The sequence below is a fragment of the Capricornis sumatraensis genome, chromosome 15 (genome assembly GCF_032405125.1).
Source record: "Capricornis sumatraensis isolate serow.1 chromosome 15, serow.2, whole genome shotgun sequence".
Taxonomy (NCBI): domain Eukaryota; kingdom Metazoa; phylum Chordata; class Mammalia; order Artiodactyla; family Bovidae; genus Capricornis; species Capricornis sumatraensis.
The window spans coordinates 45,962,010-45,982,214 of record NC_091083.1 but is presented as its reverse complement, the minus strand read 5'-3'; the positions used below and the strand labels follow the sequence as shown (position 1 = coordinate 45,982,214).

The following is a 20,205-nucleotide window of genomic DNA, read 5'->3' as shown; positions in this document are numbered from 1 at the left end:
TCCTTCTTTATGAAAGTTTTTGATTCCAGTATCAGAATTCCCCCTGAGAATTGAACTCAGAGAGAACTGAACTCTCTTAACAGCATTTTCTCACATTAACTCGTATTATACTACCCCTCATATGACAAGAAGCTACTCACAGACAGGTGTGCTTGGCTTTATATTGACCATAAACAACACAATGGCCATAGACATGTGAGCCACAGGTTTACCTAGTGGTCTTTCCAACCAACGTCTCACTGCTACCTAGAAATGCTGACGTATGTCTGATTTACTTCTACTCTACTGGACCAGTATACTTGAGGCTGATTTAAAATACAGACTGCCTACACAGTATTTATACCTTTCAAAAGTAAGACAACTGCATATATTGGTCCTGTGATCACTACTGCAGTGGACAAAATGTCCTTTGTCCACAGAACTCTTAACAGCAATGGGAAAGATTTTCAAGGAGCAAATACAAAAGGCAATTCAAGATTTTTTAAAATCAGGTACAAAAACTCTTTGACGTCACAAATTTTAATACAGAGAGAAGAGGAAAAGTAGATGTAAAACAACATTTTAAACAAATAATGCTGAGAATAACCTGGTTAGAGATCACTAAAGTGTCTTTTTTGATTCACAGCTCCTTACGAAAATCACCATGCAGAAAAAAACCCAAAATACCGCTGGGAAGCCCAAGCAGCTGTGGAGCTAGCTGCCCTTGTTTTATTATGTATTACTATTTCTAAGACTAAGCACACAATTTCTAAGATTCATGAATTCATTGCCAAGCCCAAAGTCAACCAGATACAGCAAATTAGTGGTCAGAGGATGCCCATGGTCCCCAGTCTACCCATCAAAGTAAGCAAAGAGGGAAGAAAGGAAAAGTAGACTAGAACTAACTACCAAAGCCCAGCCGTCTAAGAGGACTTAGTAAGAAGGCCAAAGTTCCCACAGAGCTCAGGAAGTCTCAATGGCTCCACTGTGTTACAGCAGTACTCAGTAATTAACCCTCCCTTTGTGAAATCTTATCAGGTGTTCACTACATTCCTTAGTCTGTTAAGGAAGCTGTGATATCATTTGAAAGCTTTTTTCTAAAAATTATGGTTCTTTTGATTAATCTTTAATCCCCAGATCAATTCAACTTTTCAACAGTGCTGTCTTTAAACTGCTTCGGCTGCCTGGGGAAAGTGGTACTTCCCAACTATGTTTTAAGGACTCTGGTTCTGAAAAGGCACTTCTATGATTAAGTACATTTACAAATACATTCCTCACTTACTATACCTCAAAAAAATAAAGTTATGGGTCTTTAAAGGGAAAGCCATCAGTTCCTTAAAATATTCAACTATATAGAACACTGCACTTCTTATAGACAGAATGAATATTTTGCTCTAGTTTATAGCAAACTACTTTAATCCTTCTTTAAAGTTACTATTAATATTGGTGCACTAATATGACTGTATTTTAGACATAATAGTCCATAAAAAAACAATGGCCACATTAGAAAACACAGAGAAATCCCAAAACTTCCTTACATTTTAAAAATAAGTTAATTGCACTTAAAGTAATTAGCACACAAGAATCACGTAATATTTGGTATCCATAAGTGATAACGTATGCCTGTTTTCAGGTTCTTAAATCTCAGGCACTAAATATTTGTAAGTCAAAAATTAAGTAAATGGTATGTTCACACCAAATACTCAAATTATAAATTGAGGGTTTTTAACGTTGGTGGTCTCAAGTAATCGAAGTTCTCCTATCAATAAAAATGAGGGTAAAAGATTTATCATTATTAAAATCATCCCATCATCACTACTACCAACGACTGTAATACAACAGTAATAATATGATTGCTCTGAATTGATATAATTTAAAGAATATCTCGCAACAACACTCTAGGAAGGTTCACAGGAAACAGTTATCACAGCTTTACAAATGACAGCAGAAATTGCTCTGATTTCTAAGTATGCACCTACCATTCATCAAAAAGGTCACAATTAATCCAAATGAAAATGTAAATAAGGTGCAACTTGGTTGTTATACAGTTAAGACTGCCCGCTTTGATATAAAGTGATCCTTCTGAGCTAGGCATGTAGAAACCAGCATGAGGGGAGAAAAAAGGAAAGGGGGGGGCGGGGACAAACCTGTGTAAGGAAGGATTTGCACTCATTTGTCCATGTTTAACTGACCTAATCAAGAGCAAATCTGAAAGACCAGCAATAACGGTAGAAACACAGTGGAACTAACTGGCTCTAACAAAAGGCTGGTAGCAACAGTGCCCATTCCAATGGGCAAACTAAACTACTAAGCTCAGCTCAAAATCCCAATTAAGCACTTCGGAAATGGAAAGAAAAAAAAAAACAAAAAACCTGCAGTGGGTAGGCCTACTCATTTAGGCATCCAACAGCTCACCAAAGAAATTTAACCCAATATCTCACATTCCATCACTCTCATCTATTTTGTACAATTTCCCAGCCAGTCCCATCTTTTTCTGGACTGGTCAAACACAGTAAAGCATTCAGAAATGCGTTACTACCCAACAATCATCATAAATCACCATAAACAGAAAATAACATGCCAGCAAACTATCACTGTAAGTTTCCAACAATTTTTTCCTAAGAATATTAGCCAAATGCAAGTTTCACAGTTTTCTCTTGTCCAGAGAAATCTAAAATAGTTATTCTGGAATGCTACCTGAAAAAAATTTTTAAATCTTGAAAGATTACAATGCATTTCAACACATTTACATCAAATGACTCAGGATTTTGAGATCAGTTCATATGGAACACAAGATCAAAATCAGGGTTCATCTTCTAAAACGAAGCAGCCAGCCCCATGTCAGAATTTCAAATTTCCAAAAATCTTGATAAATGGAGACGGTCCTATCTTCAAATGGAATTCTTTTGCAAGATGAGCTGTCTTCATTTTCTTTTAAAAACCACAGAAAAGTACAACTCCTGCCTGCGTTATCTGCGGAATATCACCTGAAGTCCTCTGAGCAGAGAGCTAGGAAAATACATTTACCCCGGTGACAGGAACACCTGGCCTCTAGCAACCAACCAACTCATCATCAATTCCTTTTCTCAGGGGAAAAGGTTCAGCAGCGTCGAGGTGGGCAAGGACAGATCATACATAAGGCTGGCGAAAGCCAGGTGAGACCCATTTGGAGAAAAACATTTCCAATCCCATGGTCGTTCAACTGAGATTGGGAGGGTGGTTACACAGGAATGGACAATGCTTCTCACCTGGGGTGGGGGAGGAGGCTAAGAAAACCAGTTTTCTCAAAAAAAAAAAAAAAAAAAGTAAGTTCACTGACCTGAATTACCAACCCAACAGCGATTACCTGTGACTGGTCACCGAAACTGACTAGCAGCGGGGCCTGGAAGCTGCGGAGGAAACGCCACTGGGCTAGGCTTCACCCTCCCCCACTCCTTTCCGTCTCCAGGCGCGAGAGGCCCTCGACCAGCAAGGGAGGCGCAGCGACGCCGCAACCCGGGCTTTCTCGGCCTTGCATTCCCGAGACCCTTGCTCGGCCGCACCAACCCGTCCAGGCACCTGTCCGGGCCAGGCTTTTGCACACCGCGGTGTCCCTTCCCCGCAGGCCCCGCTGCAGATACGGCCCGCCCGGAGGGACACCCCCCCCCCCGGGATGAGACCCCCGGCCACGCGGCGCGGGGGGCGGGGAAGACGGGGCTGAGCAGGGCGTGCGGCCGGCCCCCTCCCGGCCCCGGGCCGCCGCCCCTCCTCACCGTCAGGCCAGTGCCCAGCACGATCACGTCGTACTCTTCATTCATGGCGGGGCCGGGCGCGGACAGAGACCCAGAGAAGGCTCAGAACTCTAGGGGTCTGGGGCTGCGGCTGCCCCGAGGAGAAGGCGGACCGGGGGGCGAGCGCTCAGGCTGGACGGGGCCTGAGGGAAAAGGGAAGCGGAGGCAGAGACTACACGGAGCTGGCGAGCGGGGAGCCGGCCGCCACCTCAGACGGGAAGAGAAGAACGGGGCGGGGAGGGTAGGGAAGGAGGCGAGGGAGAGAGAGGCGGGCTGCGACCGCGGCCTCCGCAGCCGGGGCGAGGCCGGGAGGAAGCCGTCGATCACGCCCTTCCCGCTCGCTCATTGGCTACGTCTCCGTCGCCCACGACCCGCTTCCTCTCCCACGTCTCGCGAGAAAAGGGCGGGCCGAGCCCCTGGTGGATTTCGGATCCGTTCCCAAAGCCCGGCCGCCTTGGTTGTGGACGTAGAGGGCAGCGGCGCGCGGGCCTTCGAGGGCGAGGGCGGGGGCGGGGTCGAGCTTGTGGCCGGGGGACCCCTGTCCGGTTCTTCACTCCCGCTCCCCATCGGGCGCCGGGGCGCACTCTGGGCCCCGCGCCCGCAGCTGCCCTTGGACTTTGGGCCCGCGGCGACCACGTGGCTGGGGCTGGCCGCCCCAGCCCCCAGGACCGCGGGCGGCCTCCCGCAGCCCCGCACACCAGGAGCTGACGCCATGCGGCCCGACTCCGGCTGCGGCTCGGCCCTCTGCGCGCCTAGCTGGTCCTCTGCAACTTGTCTTGCTTTTCTTTTTATCCTACCTCCATTTCCTGAAGGAAAAAGGACTTAAATGAATTTTAAGGAGTTCAGAAATCACTTTTTTTTTCTTAACTTCCCTCCCAGTGTTATTCTGGCTTGATGCATTGCCCCATGTGCAGCCTTAGGAAATAAGAATTAAAAAAAAAAAAAAACCTCTACTTTTGAAAAGGAAACTTTAGCATAAAGGGGAAGGGCAGATTTGATCGGAAGCAGGTCTGCGCCTACTGAGAGCTATAATCTAAACCAGCTGTAAAGATAGCTGACCAGCACGTGAATGGGTTTAGGCCACAGAGTGTAGGAAAAAAAAAAAAGATTCCCTGTTTTTTGCCTTTCATATCCGAGCCGGCCCAGCCCTGCAAACACACATTTCTTCAGGTTTCTATTTGGCATCTCCAGCCCTGGTGGCTTATGTTCTCAACCGAAGAGAGCAGATCCAGTGTTTTCAGCCTGAGTATGCAGACAAAGGGCTTCCCTGATGGCTCCCAAGGTAAAGCGTCTGCCTGCAATGCGGGAGACTCGGGTTCGATTCCTGGGTCGGGAAGGTCCCCTGGAGAAGGGAAGAGCCTGACAGGCTGCAGTCCGTGGGGTCGCAGAGAGTCAGACACGGCTGAGCGACTTCACTTTCACTTTCATGCAGACAAAAGAGTTGGTGTTTCCTTGAAGATTTATTCTCTAATAAGAGCTGTTTAAAGTGAATCTTGAGAGACAGACCTACCTTCCTTCACGTTTAAATCACTCTGATTCATGACAGAATGCAACAGTTTTTTACAGTGTTTCTTCATCCCTACATAGAGTTTAAGAGGGTATATTATATAAGACAATGGGCCTTTTGGGGGGAGAGGAGAAGAAAACTCAATGTACATCATTCTTAACTGGATTTGTATACATTCGTGGCTAAATGATTTTCTGTTGTTCAGTGGCTAAGTTGCCTAAGTCTCTTTGTGACCCCAGGGACTGCAGCACTCCAGGCTCCTGTGTCTTCCACTATCTCCTAGAGTTTGCTTAAATTTATCTCCAAAATGAATTTTTACAAGTAGACAAAAATCAAGTGCAAAGTTACTAGTCTATTGAACAGATTGTATAACCATGTTAACTGACTGGCTAAACAGGTGATGCCTTAAGAAAGTCCTGCTGTTGCTAAGTAATCCAGTGCCATATATATCTAACATGTTTACAAACAACAGAAATATATGTCTTACAGTTCTGGAATCTAGAAAACATAAGGTCAAAGTTTGTCTGTTGAGGACAAACTTCCTGGTTCACCCTGTCTTTTCACTGTGCCCTCACATTGGGAAGGAGACAGGGATCTCTCTGGGGCCGCTTTTATCAGTCGGTAAAGAATCTGCCTGCAATGCAGGAGACCTAAGTTGGATTCCTGGGTTGGGAAGATCCTCTGGAGAAGGAAATGGCAACCCACTCCAGTATTCTCACCTGCAGAAGCCCATGTTCAGAGGAAGCTGGCTGGCTACAGTCCATGGGGTCGCAAGAGTCGGACACATCTGAGCGACTAAACCACCACTGCCACCATGTTTTTGAACTGACCAAAAATACTGACTCATTAAAAAACTCATTTTAAAAAAAGAAAGAAAGTGAAGTCACTCAGTCGTGTCCGACTCTGCGACCCCGTGGACTGTACCCTGCCAGGCTCCTCTGTCCATGGGCTTCTCCAGGTGAGAATACTGGAGTGGGTTACCATCTCCTTCTCCAGGGCATCTTCCCAACCAGGGGTCGAACCCTGCTCTCCTGCATTGCAGGCAGATACTTTATCCTCTGAGCCACCAGGGAAGCCCCCTAGAACCTTTTTCACATATTGCCATCAGCCTCTGCATATTGAAGATTTTACATACATCTGCTGACATGTTGCCATGCCTTATGTAAAGGAAAGTTTACGGATATTCACGTGGAGATACTGAAAGACTCAAAGGTACTGAAGAAGGAAAGAGTATTTAAGGCTAATAAGGTTCCTCAGTCTGATCCCTTACACTTTAGTTTTGTTGGCAGATAAGTCCTGTGGCCCTGCAGAAGACAAAAAGAAAAAGAAAAAAATGCTAACCTTCAACAGACTGAGTCCATTCAGATTCCACCCCACCTAATCCAGTTGCCAAGGAATTTGGGAGACAACAAATACTTATGGTGAAGTGGCTTAAAAGCCACTAATTGGTTCAGTGTCTCAGAGACCACAGTTGGCAGTTCCTGACGGCAGGAAACCTTAGGTTGGGGGAATCAGGTTGGTGGAGAGGAGTGGAAAACACCATCAACCTTGAAAGTGTTTTCAAATCTTTACCCAAAGCAAGAGGAGTCCGGAGAGAGTCTTGTTTATACTTGGTGCTTGGGAATCATTGTTTGCTGATTTCTGGTTCTGTTTCTCCAAGAAACAGAAACATTTTCATCATCTGTTTCTCCAAGCCCCTGCCTGCACTTCGCAAAGGAAGAGACAAGAGTCCAAGGAAAATAAAATTATAGAGTGAACCTTAGTCCAGGTTCTGTCCAAAACCACAACAGTTTCTCACTCACTTTTCCCGCTCCTGGATATTCTGACCTTTATCTTCTTAAGACATGAATCAGAGCATGTCCATGCTTCTGCCTGTCTTTTGTACTTAGAATAAAATGCAAATCCTTGAATCGGACTAAAATGAAAGTGAAAGTGAAGTCGCTCAGTCGTGTCCGACTCTTTGCCACCCGTGGACTGTAGCCCACCAAGCTCCTCTGTCCATGGGATTCTCCAGGCAAGAATACTGGAGTGGGTTGCCGGGGAATCTTCCCGACCCAGGGATCAAACCCAGGTCTCCCACATTGCAGGCAGATGCTTTAACCTCTGCACTAAAAGGTATCCTTTAATCTGCCTCTCACCTCTGCCCCACTGCATCTTGTTGTACTTCAGGCTCACTTCACTCCAAACACACTTGTCTTTCAGTTCCTAGAACCTAGGGTAGCTTTTAACCACTCGAGGGCCTTGCACCCTCGGCGATCCTGCGGCTACCAACCCTGGCTTCCCCCTCCTGCACCTCTTCCCACGGCTAATTCTTTCCACGTCCTTAAGTTTCAGCTTAAAAATCTTCCCTTGCCACTTTATTTAAAGCAGGTTCCTCTCACCTTTTATTCTCTATTGTCACCCTTCATTCCTTTTTAAAAATCAAATTGGTGACCATTTTCTTGTTTTTTGTCTGCCTGTAGCTCAGAATGCAAACTCCATGAGGATAGGGACATTATCTGTCTCGTGCACAAGAGAATAGTGCTGAGTCCCTGGCAGGTGATAGGTAAATATTCAGTGAATGAATAAAGAGACCTGGAAGTCGATGCCTACATCTACAAGGACTAAGTGTGATGAAATAGGTACAAGTTCCTTTTGAGACTTTTGAGAAGCACAGCTTTTCATGCAGAAGATACTTAAGTTAATGTTTTGGAGGGTCTTAAAAGTAGGGATCAATAAAATATAAATCTGTTTGAAGTCTGGATGGCTAATGGTGAAGATAAAACACGTCAGGGTCTAGAAAAAAAGAATTTCCTAAAATATATATTTTCTAGTATATGAGAGATCCTTTACTCCCCCACCCCCACCCCCCACCCTCAAACTGTTCATCTGCCCCTGGTCTCCATCTCAGCACTGATGCCTCCACCTTGGCCCCAAACCAGAATTCTAGATTTTATCCTCATTCTGTCTTCTTTCTCTCCTTCCACATCTAGTCCTGTTTTCCTTGGCTATGTAACAAACCACCCTAAATTTAGTGGCTATAAAACAAATAAACCTAGTGGCTTAAAGCAGCAATCTATTGATACTGTTATCTCCTATGGTTCTGTGGCTTGAATGGGTTCAGACATGTGGGAGTTGTTTGGGCCTGGGGCTGGGGTCATCTGAAGGCTCGAGTGTCCTGGACATCCATGATGGCACATGTGTGACTGTTGACGCCAGCTGCTGGCTGGCGGCTTAGCTGGAGCTGTCAACCGGAGGAGCATCGTATGTGTGACTTCTCCATTTGGCTTGCACGTCTCAAAAGTATGGCAGTTGCATTCCAAGAGTAGAAATTCCAAGAAGCTAGAAATTTAAAAGTAGAAGCTGCCAGCCTCATAAGATCTGGACCTGGAAGCTGCCACCGTGTTCCTTCTGCTGAATTGTTTGGTCACAGCCATTACGGAGCACACCCAAATTCAAGAGGAGCAGCTAGAACCCAGCTGTTAGTGTCAATGAATCTGCAGCCACCTTTAGTTGGCACAATGCCCCATTATGTTCTGGCCATTCCACGTTATAAAGAGCCTTCCAGGAACTTCCCTGGTGGCTTGGTGGTTAAGACTCTGTGCTCCCATTGCAGAGGGCCTGGGTTCAATCCCTGATCAGGAGCCAGATCTCATGTGCTGTAACCAAGAACCCGCCCTTGGCAACTGAGACCCAGCACAGCCAAATAATTGTTTAAAGTAATTTATTTATTTTAGCTGTGCTGGGTCTTCCTTGCTGCACGGGCCTTACTCAAGTTGTGGCAAGCAGGGGCTCCTCTCTAGTTGTCGTTCACGACTTCTCATTGCAGCAGCTTCTTTTGTTGCTGAGCACAGGCTCTAGGGCACACAGGCTTCAGTAGTCGCGACATGTAGGCTCTCAAGCACAGGCTCAGTAGTTATGGTGCACGGGCTTAGTTTCTCCATGGCCTGTGAGATCTTCCCAGATCAGGGATCGAACCCGTCTCGTACTTTGGCAAAGGCAGATTCTTTACCACCGAGCCACCAGGGAAGCCCCCCAAATAAAATTTTAGAAAAAACAAAGCCTTCCAGTCCCTTCTCTTCTTCAGGGCCACTACGCTAGTACCAGCCACCATCAGATTCTCTCCTAGATAACTGCAAAAGCTTCCTTCAGTTCAGTGGTTTCTACGTTATAACCCAAGTGATCCTCATAGGAAGTGACCGAGTCAACCATGACTTTAAAATCCTTCACAGGTCTCCATGGTTCTTAGCATAAAGTTCAAATGCCTGGCCATTTCCTAAGAGAAGCCTGAGTAACCTGGCCCTCAGTTACCTGGTCAACCAAGTCATCACCCCAGCCCTCCTCCACCATCTTTTCTGACCCATGGCTGTATAGGTCAGTTTCCAGTCACAAAAACAGAGTTGCTCTAGGTATTTCGAACAGAGGTAGTTAAATATAGGGAACCAGTTTCAAAACTTACACAGACTGAAGGGGCGAAAAAAGGTTACCCAGAGGTGAGGAAGCGCCTGGAGCTCTAGGCTGGAGCAGGAGGGGAACGTGTCACCTGAGCCTGGCTCACGGTGGCCAGGCTGTCTGGCTGACCCGCCACAGTTACTGGTTACGGCCACTGCAGAGCCTCTTTGCCACCTCTGCCCCAGGAGCCCAGGAGTCTCTCCACGCACTGGTGCCGCTGCTGCCCTCCCTGCAACCAGAGATGCTCTAAGGGCAGGGAACATGGCTCCTCCCTCATCTTGCCTCCAGTCCTCCCCCAGCAGCACCTCCCCAGAAGCACCAGAAGTGAGCTGGCACAGGGATCTGGTCGGTGGGATCAGCTGACTCAGCCTTTGGCAACACAGAGAGAAACAGACATACAGCCCGGAGCCAAGAGATAGGCGTCAGAGCTGCTCTAAACACTTGTTTGTTTTGTGAGCTCATCAAGCTTTTTCCCTTCTGGACACACATCCAGACATCCCCTCTATCTGGAATGCTCCTCCCTTCTCCTCCTACTTGACCTGGCTTGTTAGGATCCTCAGTGTGGATGTCACCTGCTCCAGGAATCCTTTCTTAATGCTCCTCTGGGTTAGACTCCTCTGTTCTGAGCTACCATGGTGTTACCACTTTCTCTTGGCATTTGCCACCTGGTCATAGATGGGTGTTTACTGCTCTGTGGTCCACGCTGTGTTCCTCTCAAGAGTACAGCTCTCTCTTTTCATCCTTTCATTCCTTACATCTGAATCGTGTGTGTGTATGCATGTATGTGTTAGTCACTCAGTCGTGTCCGACTCTTTGCAATCTCATGGATGGTATCATAGTGGAAGTTGCTTAGTCGTGTCCGACTCTTTGCGACCCCATGGACTGTATAATCCATGGAATTCTCCAGGCCAGAATACTGGAGTGGGTAGCCTCTCCCTTCTCCAGGGGATCTTCCCAACCCAGGGATTGAACCCAGGTCTCTCACATTGCAGGCAGATTCTTTACCAGCTGAGCCACAAGGGAAGCCCATAGTAGGCACTAAATAAATATATAATGCAGGTCTTGTGATCTGAGGGGGTAAGTATGAAGGCCTCTCAGTGGTCTGTGAACCCTCACATTTGTATGTAAAATATAGTGCCCATGTGCATTTTTCCAGAAAGAGGATCCACCATCAGATTTCCACAGGGATCAGTGACTCCTAAGCAACTGTGTATGTGGATAAATGAATGAATTCACAGCTTTCCTAAAACATAAAGAAAAATACAGCTTCCAGGAAGAAACAGTTTCAAAGACCATTTCAGTGATTTAACCTAAATCACAATTATTATTGAATTCCTATAGATAGAGAAGTAAAAGTCAGTCCCAGGACTGATGATGGGCATGGAGATAACAAAATAATATGCAAAATAGAGCTCATTAGCAAGTGTAATCAGTAGCAGCCCTATGGAGCTGCTTCGGGTACAGTGACTGGGAGTTGGTGGAACTGGGTAGGGCTCAGGGTGGGGCTTAGGTGTGGTGGCAGAGCAGGTAAGCCAGGTGTCCTGGTTCTCAAAAGACTCACAAGCACAGGGAAGGCATGTTCTAGACGCCACTGCCCTTCAGAAAGACTCACTCTAGCATCTAATTGTAGAAACCTCGTGGGATGAAGTAACGACAGTTAGCCATTTCATTTTACATATTTGTTTCATTCTAAGAGACTAAAAAGATCTCTAAGCTGCCCAAGCTTCAATGTTGCTTAGAGCACTTTAAAACCATTCACTTGAATGTTTCTTCTATTAAGTTACTTTGATTTCAAGTATCAAAAACCATGTCAGGCTACCTTACGTATAAAAGGAGAATATATTGGGACTTCTACGGTGATTCAGTGGTTAAGACCGAGTTTCCAATGAAAGGGGTTGCAGGTTCAATCCCTGGTCAGGGAATTATGATCCCACATACCATGCAGCATGGCCAAATATATATATATATATATATTTTTTTTTTTTTTAAAGGAGAATATGTTAGAAGGACAAAGGGGCAAAAATGTTGTTAGGGGTCTGGAAGGAGCAGGAATCAGTAACTGGAAGGCTGTCTCTAAGCTCAGCTGCTCTCTGCCCAGCCTCTCTGCTGTCCTATCCCGGTGGGTCGCCTCTCCCCTGGGATGTGCAAGAAAGATGCTGGCTGGCAGCACCGGTCTCCTCAGTTACCTGCTGCCTGTTTACGGGTCACAGCAGCAAGAGTTCTCCGCCACACAGTGTGGACTGTAGGCAGCTGATTCTTTGTGTTGGGGGTGGTTCTGGGCACTGGAACATGTTTAGCTGCATCCCTGGCCTCTACGCCCTTGATGCTGGCAACACCCACCCTCTCCTCCCACCCCAGCTGTGACATCAGAATGTCTCCAGATATTGTCACTGTTCCCAGGGGGCAAAAAACCGATGTGAGTGAGAACCTCCAAACCAGACCCGTCTAGTTTCTCATAACTCAGTATCAGATTTCCAGAAAGAGAGAATCTAGTTGGCTCAGCTTGGGTCTGGGTCCAATTCAATCCAATTAACTATAGCCAGGGCTTCAGGTCACATGGCAGAATCTGGCTGCCAGAAGGAGGGGGCACATTCCTGCTCCCAGATAAGAGGGATGGACAGATATTCTAGCAGGGTCCTTCCACTTCCTTAACCCCAGCGAGCTATCCTCGTCTGACTCTCTGTACTGTATTTATAGGAGGTTTAGGGGGAAATTTTCTCAGAGATATGTTTATGACATCTCTATACCTTTCATATTAACCCCAAATCTTCTACTAGAAGGCCTTTGAAATAAAAATACCTTAATTGTTTTCAATTTTCTCCTCTGAGGTAGGCTCTTTGTGAGCCCTCAGTGAGCTTAGATTGGTCCTATCTACACAGAGGTATATTTTAATTCCAGGCTGATGTAATAGTTATAATAGTATATATAATATATATAATATATAATAGTATATATAATAATAGTATATAGTCCTACTTTGGATTAGTATTGCTTTTGTTTTCAAAGCCATTTAACCTTTGATATCTAATTATTATTTTAAATGTTAACGTCTTAAAATCACTTCTCTTCTTTGTACGACTAGGGGTTATCTGTATGTCAGACCGGAACAATGAACTGGGTCTTCTCACCAGGCATTCACGAGCAGACGCCTGTGTTTTACTGGAATACTCACAGTTTGTCACAGTTTGACCACTGACTCTCAGATGCCCATGGTCCTGGGAAAAAATTCTGAGGTCAGTCTTGACTGCTACCAAAAGGGGGAAAAAAAAAAAAAACTGTTAGGAAGAACATCTTGTTTTTTCTTAGATAACAGAAAAAGAAATTATTGGGTTATCTAGCAAATAAACATCCACTATGCAGTGATAGCTATGTAGAGTAACTCTTTGTTAAGATTAAAAGTGAGCTGAGCTTACAGCTATTAATCTCTCCCCATCTCCCCAAACAGTGTACTGCTCCCCCAGTCCCTCCCAATCTACATCAGCATCTCCCAGTGATGCTGGCAACTCAAGATGCTTTCCCCAGAGAGAGGTCCTTATAAGTTAGGGAAGCACTGCCTTCATACCCTCTTTCAGGAGGGCTCTGAGAAGTTCTCACTGCCATAGCCATTTAGGAGAGAATACAACAGTATTTAATAAATTCAACATGCGGAAACCTTATGTCCCAGCTCTCTACTCCTGCTGCTACTGCTGCTGTTGCTAAGTCGCTTCAGTCGTGTCCGACTCTATGCAACCCCATAGACTGGACTATGCAGCCCACCAGGCTCCGCCATCCCTGGGATTCTCCAGGCAAGAACACTGGAGTGGGTTGCCATTTCCTTCTCCAATGCATGAAAGTGAAAAGTGAAAGTGAAGTCACTCAGTCCTGTCCAACTCTTAGCGACCCCATGGACTGCAGTGCTTCCTAAGAATATTTCAAAAAGAAATCTTCTGGTGTATGTGTCAAAATGTTCCTTGGATTCTAATATGTGGCAACAAAGAGCTAAAAGTAAGCTCCCAGCAGCAATCAGGATTAAACTACAATGTAGCCAAGCCAGGGAGGCTGAAGACAGAATGAGCATCCCATGACTGTATTGTAAAATTGTAGAACACATGCAGCTTATACATTGTTCCAAATATACTTGGGTTTAAATACTTGAGTTGCAATTGCATTCATTGGAGAGCAGGTACACGTCAGAGATGTCACCCAGTCCAATCTCATGCTTCTCACCACATAAGAAGCCAAGACAAGAGAGACAACGTTTTGGGGCGAGGAATAGCAATTTTATTCGGAAAGCCAGCTGAGAGAGAAAATGGTAGGCTAGCATCCCAAAAATCATCTTGTTGTTGTTTTTCAGTTGCTAAGTTGTGTCTGACTCTTTGCAACCCCATGAACCGCAGCATGCCAGGCCTCCCTGTCCATCACCAACTCCCGGAGTCCACCCAAACCTATGTCCACTGTGTCGGTGATGCCATCCAACCATCTTATCCTCTGTCGTCCCCGTCTCCGCCTGCCCTCAAGATCTTTCCCAGCTTCAGGGTCATTTCAAATGAGTCAGCTCTCCGCATCAGGTGGCCAAAGTATTGGAGTTTCAGCTTCAGCATCAGTCCCTCCAATGAACACCCAGGATTGATCTCCTTTAGGATGGACTGGTTGGATCTCCTTGCAGTCCAAGGGACTCTCAAGAGTCTTCTCCAATACTACAGTTCAAAAGCATCAATTATTCAGCAGTCAGCTCTCTTTATAGTCCAACTCTCACATCCATACACAACTACTGGAAAAACCATAGCCTTGACTACTGCTGCTGCTACTAAGTCGCTTCAGTCATGTCCGACTCTGTGCGACCCCATAGACGGCAGCCCACTAGGCTCCCCCATCCCTGGGATTCTCCAGGCAAGAGTACTGGAGTGGGTTGCCATTTCCTTGACTAGACCAACCTTTGTTGGCAAAGTAATGTCTCTGCTGTTTAATATGCTGTCTAGGTTGGTCATAACTTTCCTTCCAAGGAGCAAGCTTCTTTTAATTTCATGGCTGCAATCACAGGGCTCCTTTTATACTAAAAAGGGCAGGGGAGTTGCTGTGACTGGTTGTTGCTAACATCTTGGTGGCAGAATCCTTTGTTCTTGCAGCTGTCCATGTAAGGTCTTGGTCACAATGTTGCTATAAACCTCCAACAAGACAAATGTTATTGTCTGTTCTGCAACTTCTTATCTATGAAAGGAAAGTGTTACACCTTTAAATGTTAGGATCTTGCGAATGAGCTATCCTATAAATTTCTGGCTACAGGCAACATCCTCTTAGCATCATGGACTCAAGGGACATGAATTTTGAGCAAACTCCTGGGAGACAGTGGAGGACAGAGGAGCCTGGCATGCTGCAGTCCATGGAGTTGCAGAGTCAGACACGACTTAGCAAATGAGCAACAACAACAGGCAATGTTCTTTTACAAAGATGCAGAGCCAACATGACTAAGTTCAGGCAACAAAGCACAGAGCTAGAACTAAAGGAATAGATCCAATATGGAGTCAGGTTTGTTCTCTGTTACAGGGGAGCAGAGTAGGGGACACAATAATAAAATAGAAGGAGGAACCTGAGATGAGGTTTCACAGATTGAACACATGCCTTTAATTTGACTCCTTCCTCAAAGTTTGCTAAAAGGGCATTAAAGGAATAAAAAAGGATATAACCCATAAGTTCAAAGAGAATAGAAAAAGAGATTAGCTGTTGAAAGAAGCTGATAGAATTTTGAAGAATGGAAAGCAGATGGGCAAACCTGACTGACTTAACAGACCAGAGGAAGCTGAAACATCAGAGCCTACACAGAGGTAAGGCATTAAGAAGCAAATTCATCCAGGCTAGAAGACTCCAAAAAAGACAAGAAGTTAGGGGGACCTCAAAGACCAGGTTGTGAGCAGGGGTGAAAACAGAGCTGGCTGGAGGTCTCCCTGCTCCATTACACAAAGGCAGGCAGTTGAGTCAGACAGGCCCTGATTCTGGCACACCAGGCATACAAACATGCCACAATCAAACAAAAGGGATTCTGGGCAGGGTGCCCAGAGTGGGGGAGGTGAGGAGTGTAGGGGAAATCCCTGTATCTTCCACCCAATTTTTAACAATTAATTATTTTATTTCTTTATTTGGCTGTTCTGGGTCTTAGTTGTGGCATGTGGGTTCTAGTCCCCTGACCGGGGATTGAAGCTGAGCCCCCTGCACAGGGAGGGTGGAGGCTTAGCCACTGGACCACCAGGGAAGTCCTCTTCCACCCGGTTTTGCTGTGAACCTGAAACTGTTCTAAAACATAAAGTATACTAAAACCAATAGTAATAATAGTAAATAAAAAGTTTTTTAAGTGCTTTGGGATAGAGTATCACTTTACAAAAATAAAATGTAGCATGTTCACTTTAGAACATAGAAAGAATCTGAATGGCGTTTGTCGGCTGAGAAAACTGCGATTCAGGGAGGACTATCTTTTGGCTGATGCTCTGGAAGGATGGTAGATGCTTCCTGGGCCCCTCCCCCTCTCCACACAGCACTGCTGGTTCGAAGTGACCACCAGTCACATGTCCTGGCAGCGATGGGGCCTACCGTGGTCTCACTGGTTCCTCTGGCTTTTATGGCCACAGGGGTTTACTGGCTATGCATGCATATCAAAAAACAACTGGACCTTTCCTCTTCTGTGGAAATAAAAGCAGCTTCCAGACAAGGACAGGGGTCTGTGTTGATGTGTCTATCTGTGGATCTGAGCTGAAGTCATTTCATTCTTGCCATCTTTCACACTCAGATGAGCTTGTCATCATGTTTATCTCATTTCTCTTCAATCATAAAGCTTTCAGGTCTCTGATGCTGATGGCCCCACCTTCTTCAAACATTATAGAGTCGCCACATTCTAGGACAGATGGGGAAAGACTTGGGAGGGCCCACGAAAGCTCCCTATTTTATGGATGAAGAAACCCACGCCTAAGAAAGTCTAGGTAGCTTGCACCTCTAACCCCCATCTGTCAGTTAATTATATTTCTCTGGCAGTGGAATCCCATTAACATTGTGTGTGTGTTTTAATTTTTTTCCCATGAAACAAAAATTATATTATTTTCTTAGCTTACACATATTGACGTTGTATCTCCAAGTTTATTGTTTTTCAGATTTCAGGAGTAATACGGTGGAAGTTTGTAGAGCTGCAAGTAATAAGTGAAGTGTGTTGGGATATTAAAAATAGGGAATGATGAAGGTTAAGGCAAACTAGAGAGGAAGTGCTTGGCCTACAGGGGATGTGTGTGTTTTAAGCTTTTCTTTTTTTGAAGTATGGTTAACTGTCTCTCTGTGTCTCCCTGTTTATATTTCTATTTCTTTCTCTATCTCTCTGTCTCTCTGTTTCTCTCTCTGTCTGTCCCTGTCCTCCTAGCACTATCAGGTGGTGGGTTTCTCAGGGCTCTTCCTCTTTGGGGTCTTTGTTCACTTCAAGATGCAGAGTACCAGGGCCTGGGATGTGGATAGAGGCCATGGACACAGCGAGGGACCCCCTTCCTGTTGCTCACCCAGCTGCATTCTGGAAAACTGCTCTGAAGATGATGTTGGTCAGATAGCTTTATGTGCATATTGAGGTCACAGGCACCAGTCCCCAGGTAGGAGGCACGTGGGGACCCTGTGTTGCATAACGAGTGTCCCTCTCTTCCTGTGACACGTGGACCTGGCTTTGACCAACTCTGCAGCTCAGCTGGTGGGCAGGAGAACTTGTCGGGTGTGGACCTTAGAGCCCAGCATTTCTATGGTGTCAGAACACTTACACTGCAGTTCACCCTTAAAAAGCCAGTGGTATATATTTTTATTAATTTTTGATTTAAAGATAACACACATAGTTATAAAAAAAAATAGTCAAATAAGACTTGAGTAGACAGTGGAAAGTAGCATCTGTTCTTTCTGCTCCAGACCTCCACGCCCCTCTCTTAACTTTCTTACGTGTCTTTCCAGAAACATTCTCTATATATACAGGCGTAAACTCATGTTATATGTTCATGATAGCTTATTCAAGTCCCAGGAATTAGAGGATTTTCTTTTTTATGTAAGGCATAGGCCCTGCTCTTCAGGTTCTCTCTACGTGGCAGAGGAGGTAAACAGGTAAGAGATTGAAATGTGTTAAGAGCAGCAATAAAGACATATGAATGCCTCCAGGGTGTGTAAAGAATTCTCTCCACTCAACAATAAAAAGACAGAAGACTCAGTTTTTAAAAAATAAGCAAAGGACTTGAATAGACATTCTTCCAAAGAAGATATACATGGGGCTAACAAGCCCATGAAAAGATGCTCAGCATCACTAGTCATGAGGGCAATGCAAATCAAAATCATGAGATACCAGAACACACCCATGAGGATGGTTGCTGCATTGAAAAGTGAAGCAAAGGAGGTGGAGACACAGGAGCCCTCATACGTTGCTGGCAGAAATGTAAGATGGTGCAGCCACTGTGGAAAACAGCTTGGCAGGTCCTCAAAATGTAAACAGAATTACCCAGCAATTCTGCTCCCGGGTTTGATCCCTGGTCAGGGAGCTAGGTCTCACCTGCCACAACTAAAGATCCCATGTGCTGCAACTATGACCTGGCACAGTCAAATAAATAAATATATATAAATAAATAAGATGCTTAATTTCACATAATGTGAATTTCACCTCTATGAAAAACAAAACAAAAATGCCTACGAAATTGTAGGTAAGTTAAACAACACATAGAGGAGTCAGATCAGTGGAGGAGGAGGGGTGATTAAGAGTCAGGTAGAGTCTGGAGAGCCGTCTGGGCACAGATTTCCTCTGGGGAGACAGATGCTTTGTCTGAGCAATGGAGCTGAGAGCAGCTGTGTGCAGGGACCCATGGTTCCGTTTCCTTCCAGTTTACAAGAAGGCTAGTGCTGCTCACCAGGCAGACAGGCCTTCACTGCAGGGCCAGCCGTGCTGCGGGAGTTGTTTAGAGCTTGCTTGTCTGGAGGCAGGGCTGTGCTCCAAGGACCCTACGTCCGCTGCCCCATCAGGGAGGTTGCACAGCATCAGGGGAGGCAGTGCGATTCCTGGGCAGGACAAAGCTGCCCTTGTATGGGTGAAGGAGAGTGTACAAAGTACATTCTCCTCTGGGTGTGAACTGCCGCCCTACGAGGCACGAGGTTTCTATCCATTGCACAGAGCACCTCATTTTGTGTCTGAGGGTCCCTGGGCAGTCCTGTCCATCAGGTCTGGGCTGAGCACTGCGGAGGGTGGGGACGGGGGAGGCGAGGGGCCACTCCCTGGATGTCCCTGACGATGGAATCAAGCAGAACTTGATGGCAGGTGTGGCCTAGGAGTTAACGCAGGGGTGCTCCCTGAAGGTTCAGAACACTTACAACAGGTAAGGCATCGGCGCCCCCCATTTCCCCTTGTGTTAGGCTTTCCTACCCATTAAGGGCCCTTTCTGAGGCCAAGCAGTGCCATGTGCTCAGTCGTGTCTGACTCTTTGTGACCCCATGGACTGCAGCCTGCCAGGCTCCTCTGTCCATGGGATTCTCCAGGCCAAGAATACTGGACTGGGTTGCCATTTTCTGCTCCAGGGGATCTTCCCGACCCAGGAATTGAACCCACATCTCCTGTGTCTCCTGCACAGCATGCAGATTCTTTTCCTGCTGAACCGTTGGAGAAGCCCCCATGCCAAGCAAATCTTTCCTTTAATTAATAGCAGACCTCTGCTTCTCTTCCCCATGAATCCTCTTCCACCTGTCCATTCTTTCAAGGTGTCTGACAAAGATCCAAGCCACTGCTTTGTGCTTCTGCTTTGGCCGGGCACTGGCCAGTACTCACCATAAGCTGATTCACTTAGCCCTCATGATTACTACATAACACAGGAATTACTAGGTCTGCTGTACCAATAAGGCAATAGACTCAGGGAGGTTGGTATTTGGCCAAGGTAAACACCTGGTTAGTGGCAGGATAGGATTCATCAGTTCAGTTCAGTACAGCCACTCAGCTGTGTCTGACTCTTTGCAACCCCATGGACTGCAGCACACCAGGCCTCCCTGTCCATCACCAACTCCAGGAACTTACTCAAACTCATGTCCATCGAGTCGGTGATGCCATCCAAGCACCTCATCCTCTGTCGTCCCCTTCTCCTCCCGCCTTCAATCTTTCCCAGCATCAGGGTCTTTTCCAATGAGTCAGTTCTTCACAACAGGTGGCCAAAGTATTGGAGTATCAGCTCCAGTGAATATTCAGGACTGATTTCCTTTAGATTGGACTGGTTGGATCTCCTTGTTGTCCAGGGGAGTCTAAAGAGTCTTCTCTAACACCACAGTTCAAAAGCATCAATTCTTTGGTGCTCATCTTTCTTTATAGTTCAAGAAAAACTATATATAAACTATACTGGAAAAACCATAGCTTTGACTAGACGGACCTTTGTTGGTAAAGTAACATCTGCTTTTTAATATGCTGTCTAGGTTGGTCATAGCTTTTCTTCCAAGGAGTAAGTATCTTTTAATTTCACGGCTGCAGTCATCATCCGCAGTGATTTTGGAGCCCCCCAAAATAAACTCTCA

General features: G+C 45.8%; 1 protein-coding gene across 1 annotated transcript in view; it reads right to left on the bottom strand.

Moving 5' to 3' along the window:
• Positions 1-4,018, bottom strand: part of GDI2 (GDP dissociation inhibitor 2) — a 28,668-nt gene extending 24,650 nt beyond the window's left edge. Inside the window, exon 1 of the mRNA XM_068986919.1 lies at positions 3,732-4,018. Coding sequence (XP_068843020.1) covers positions 3,732-3,776 — 45 coding nt within the window. The 5' untranslated portion in view covers positions 3,777-4,018. The remainder of the gene's footprint in view (positions 1-3,731) is intronic.
• Positions 4,019-20,205: the final 16,187 nt, after the last annotated feature.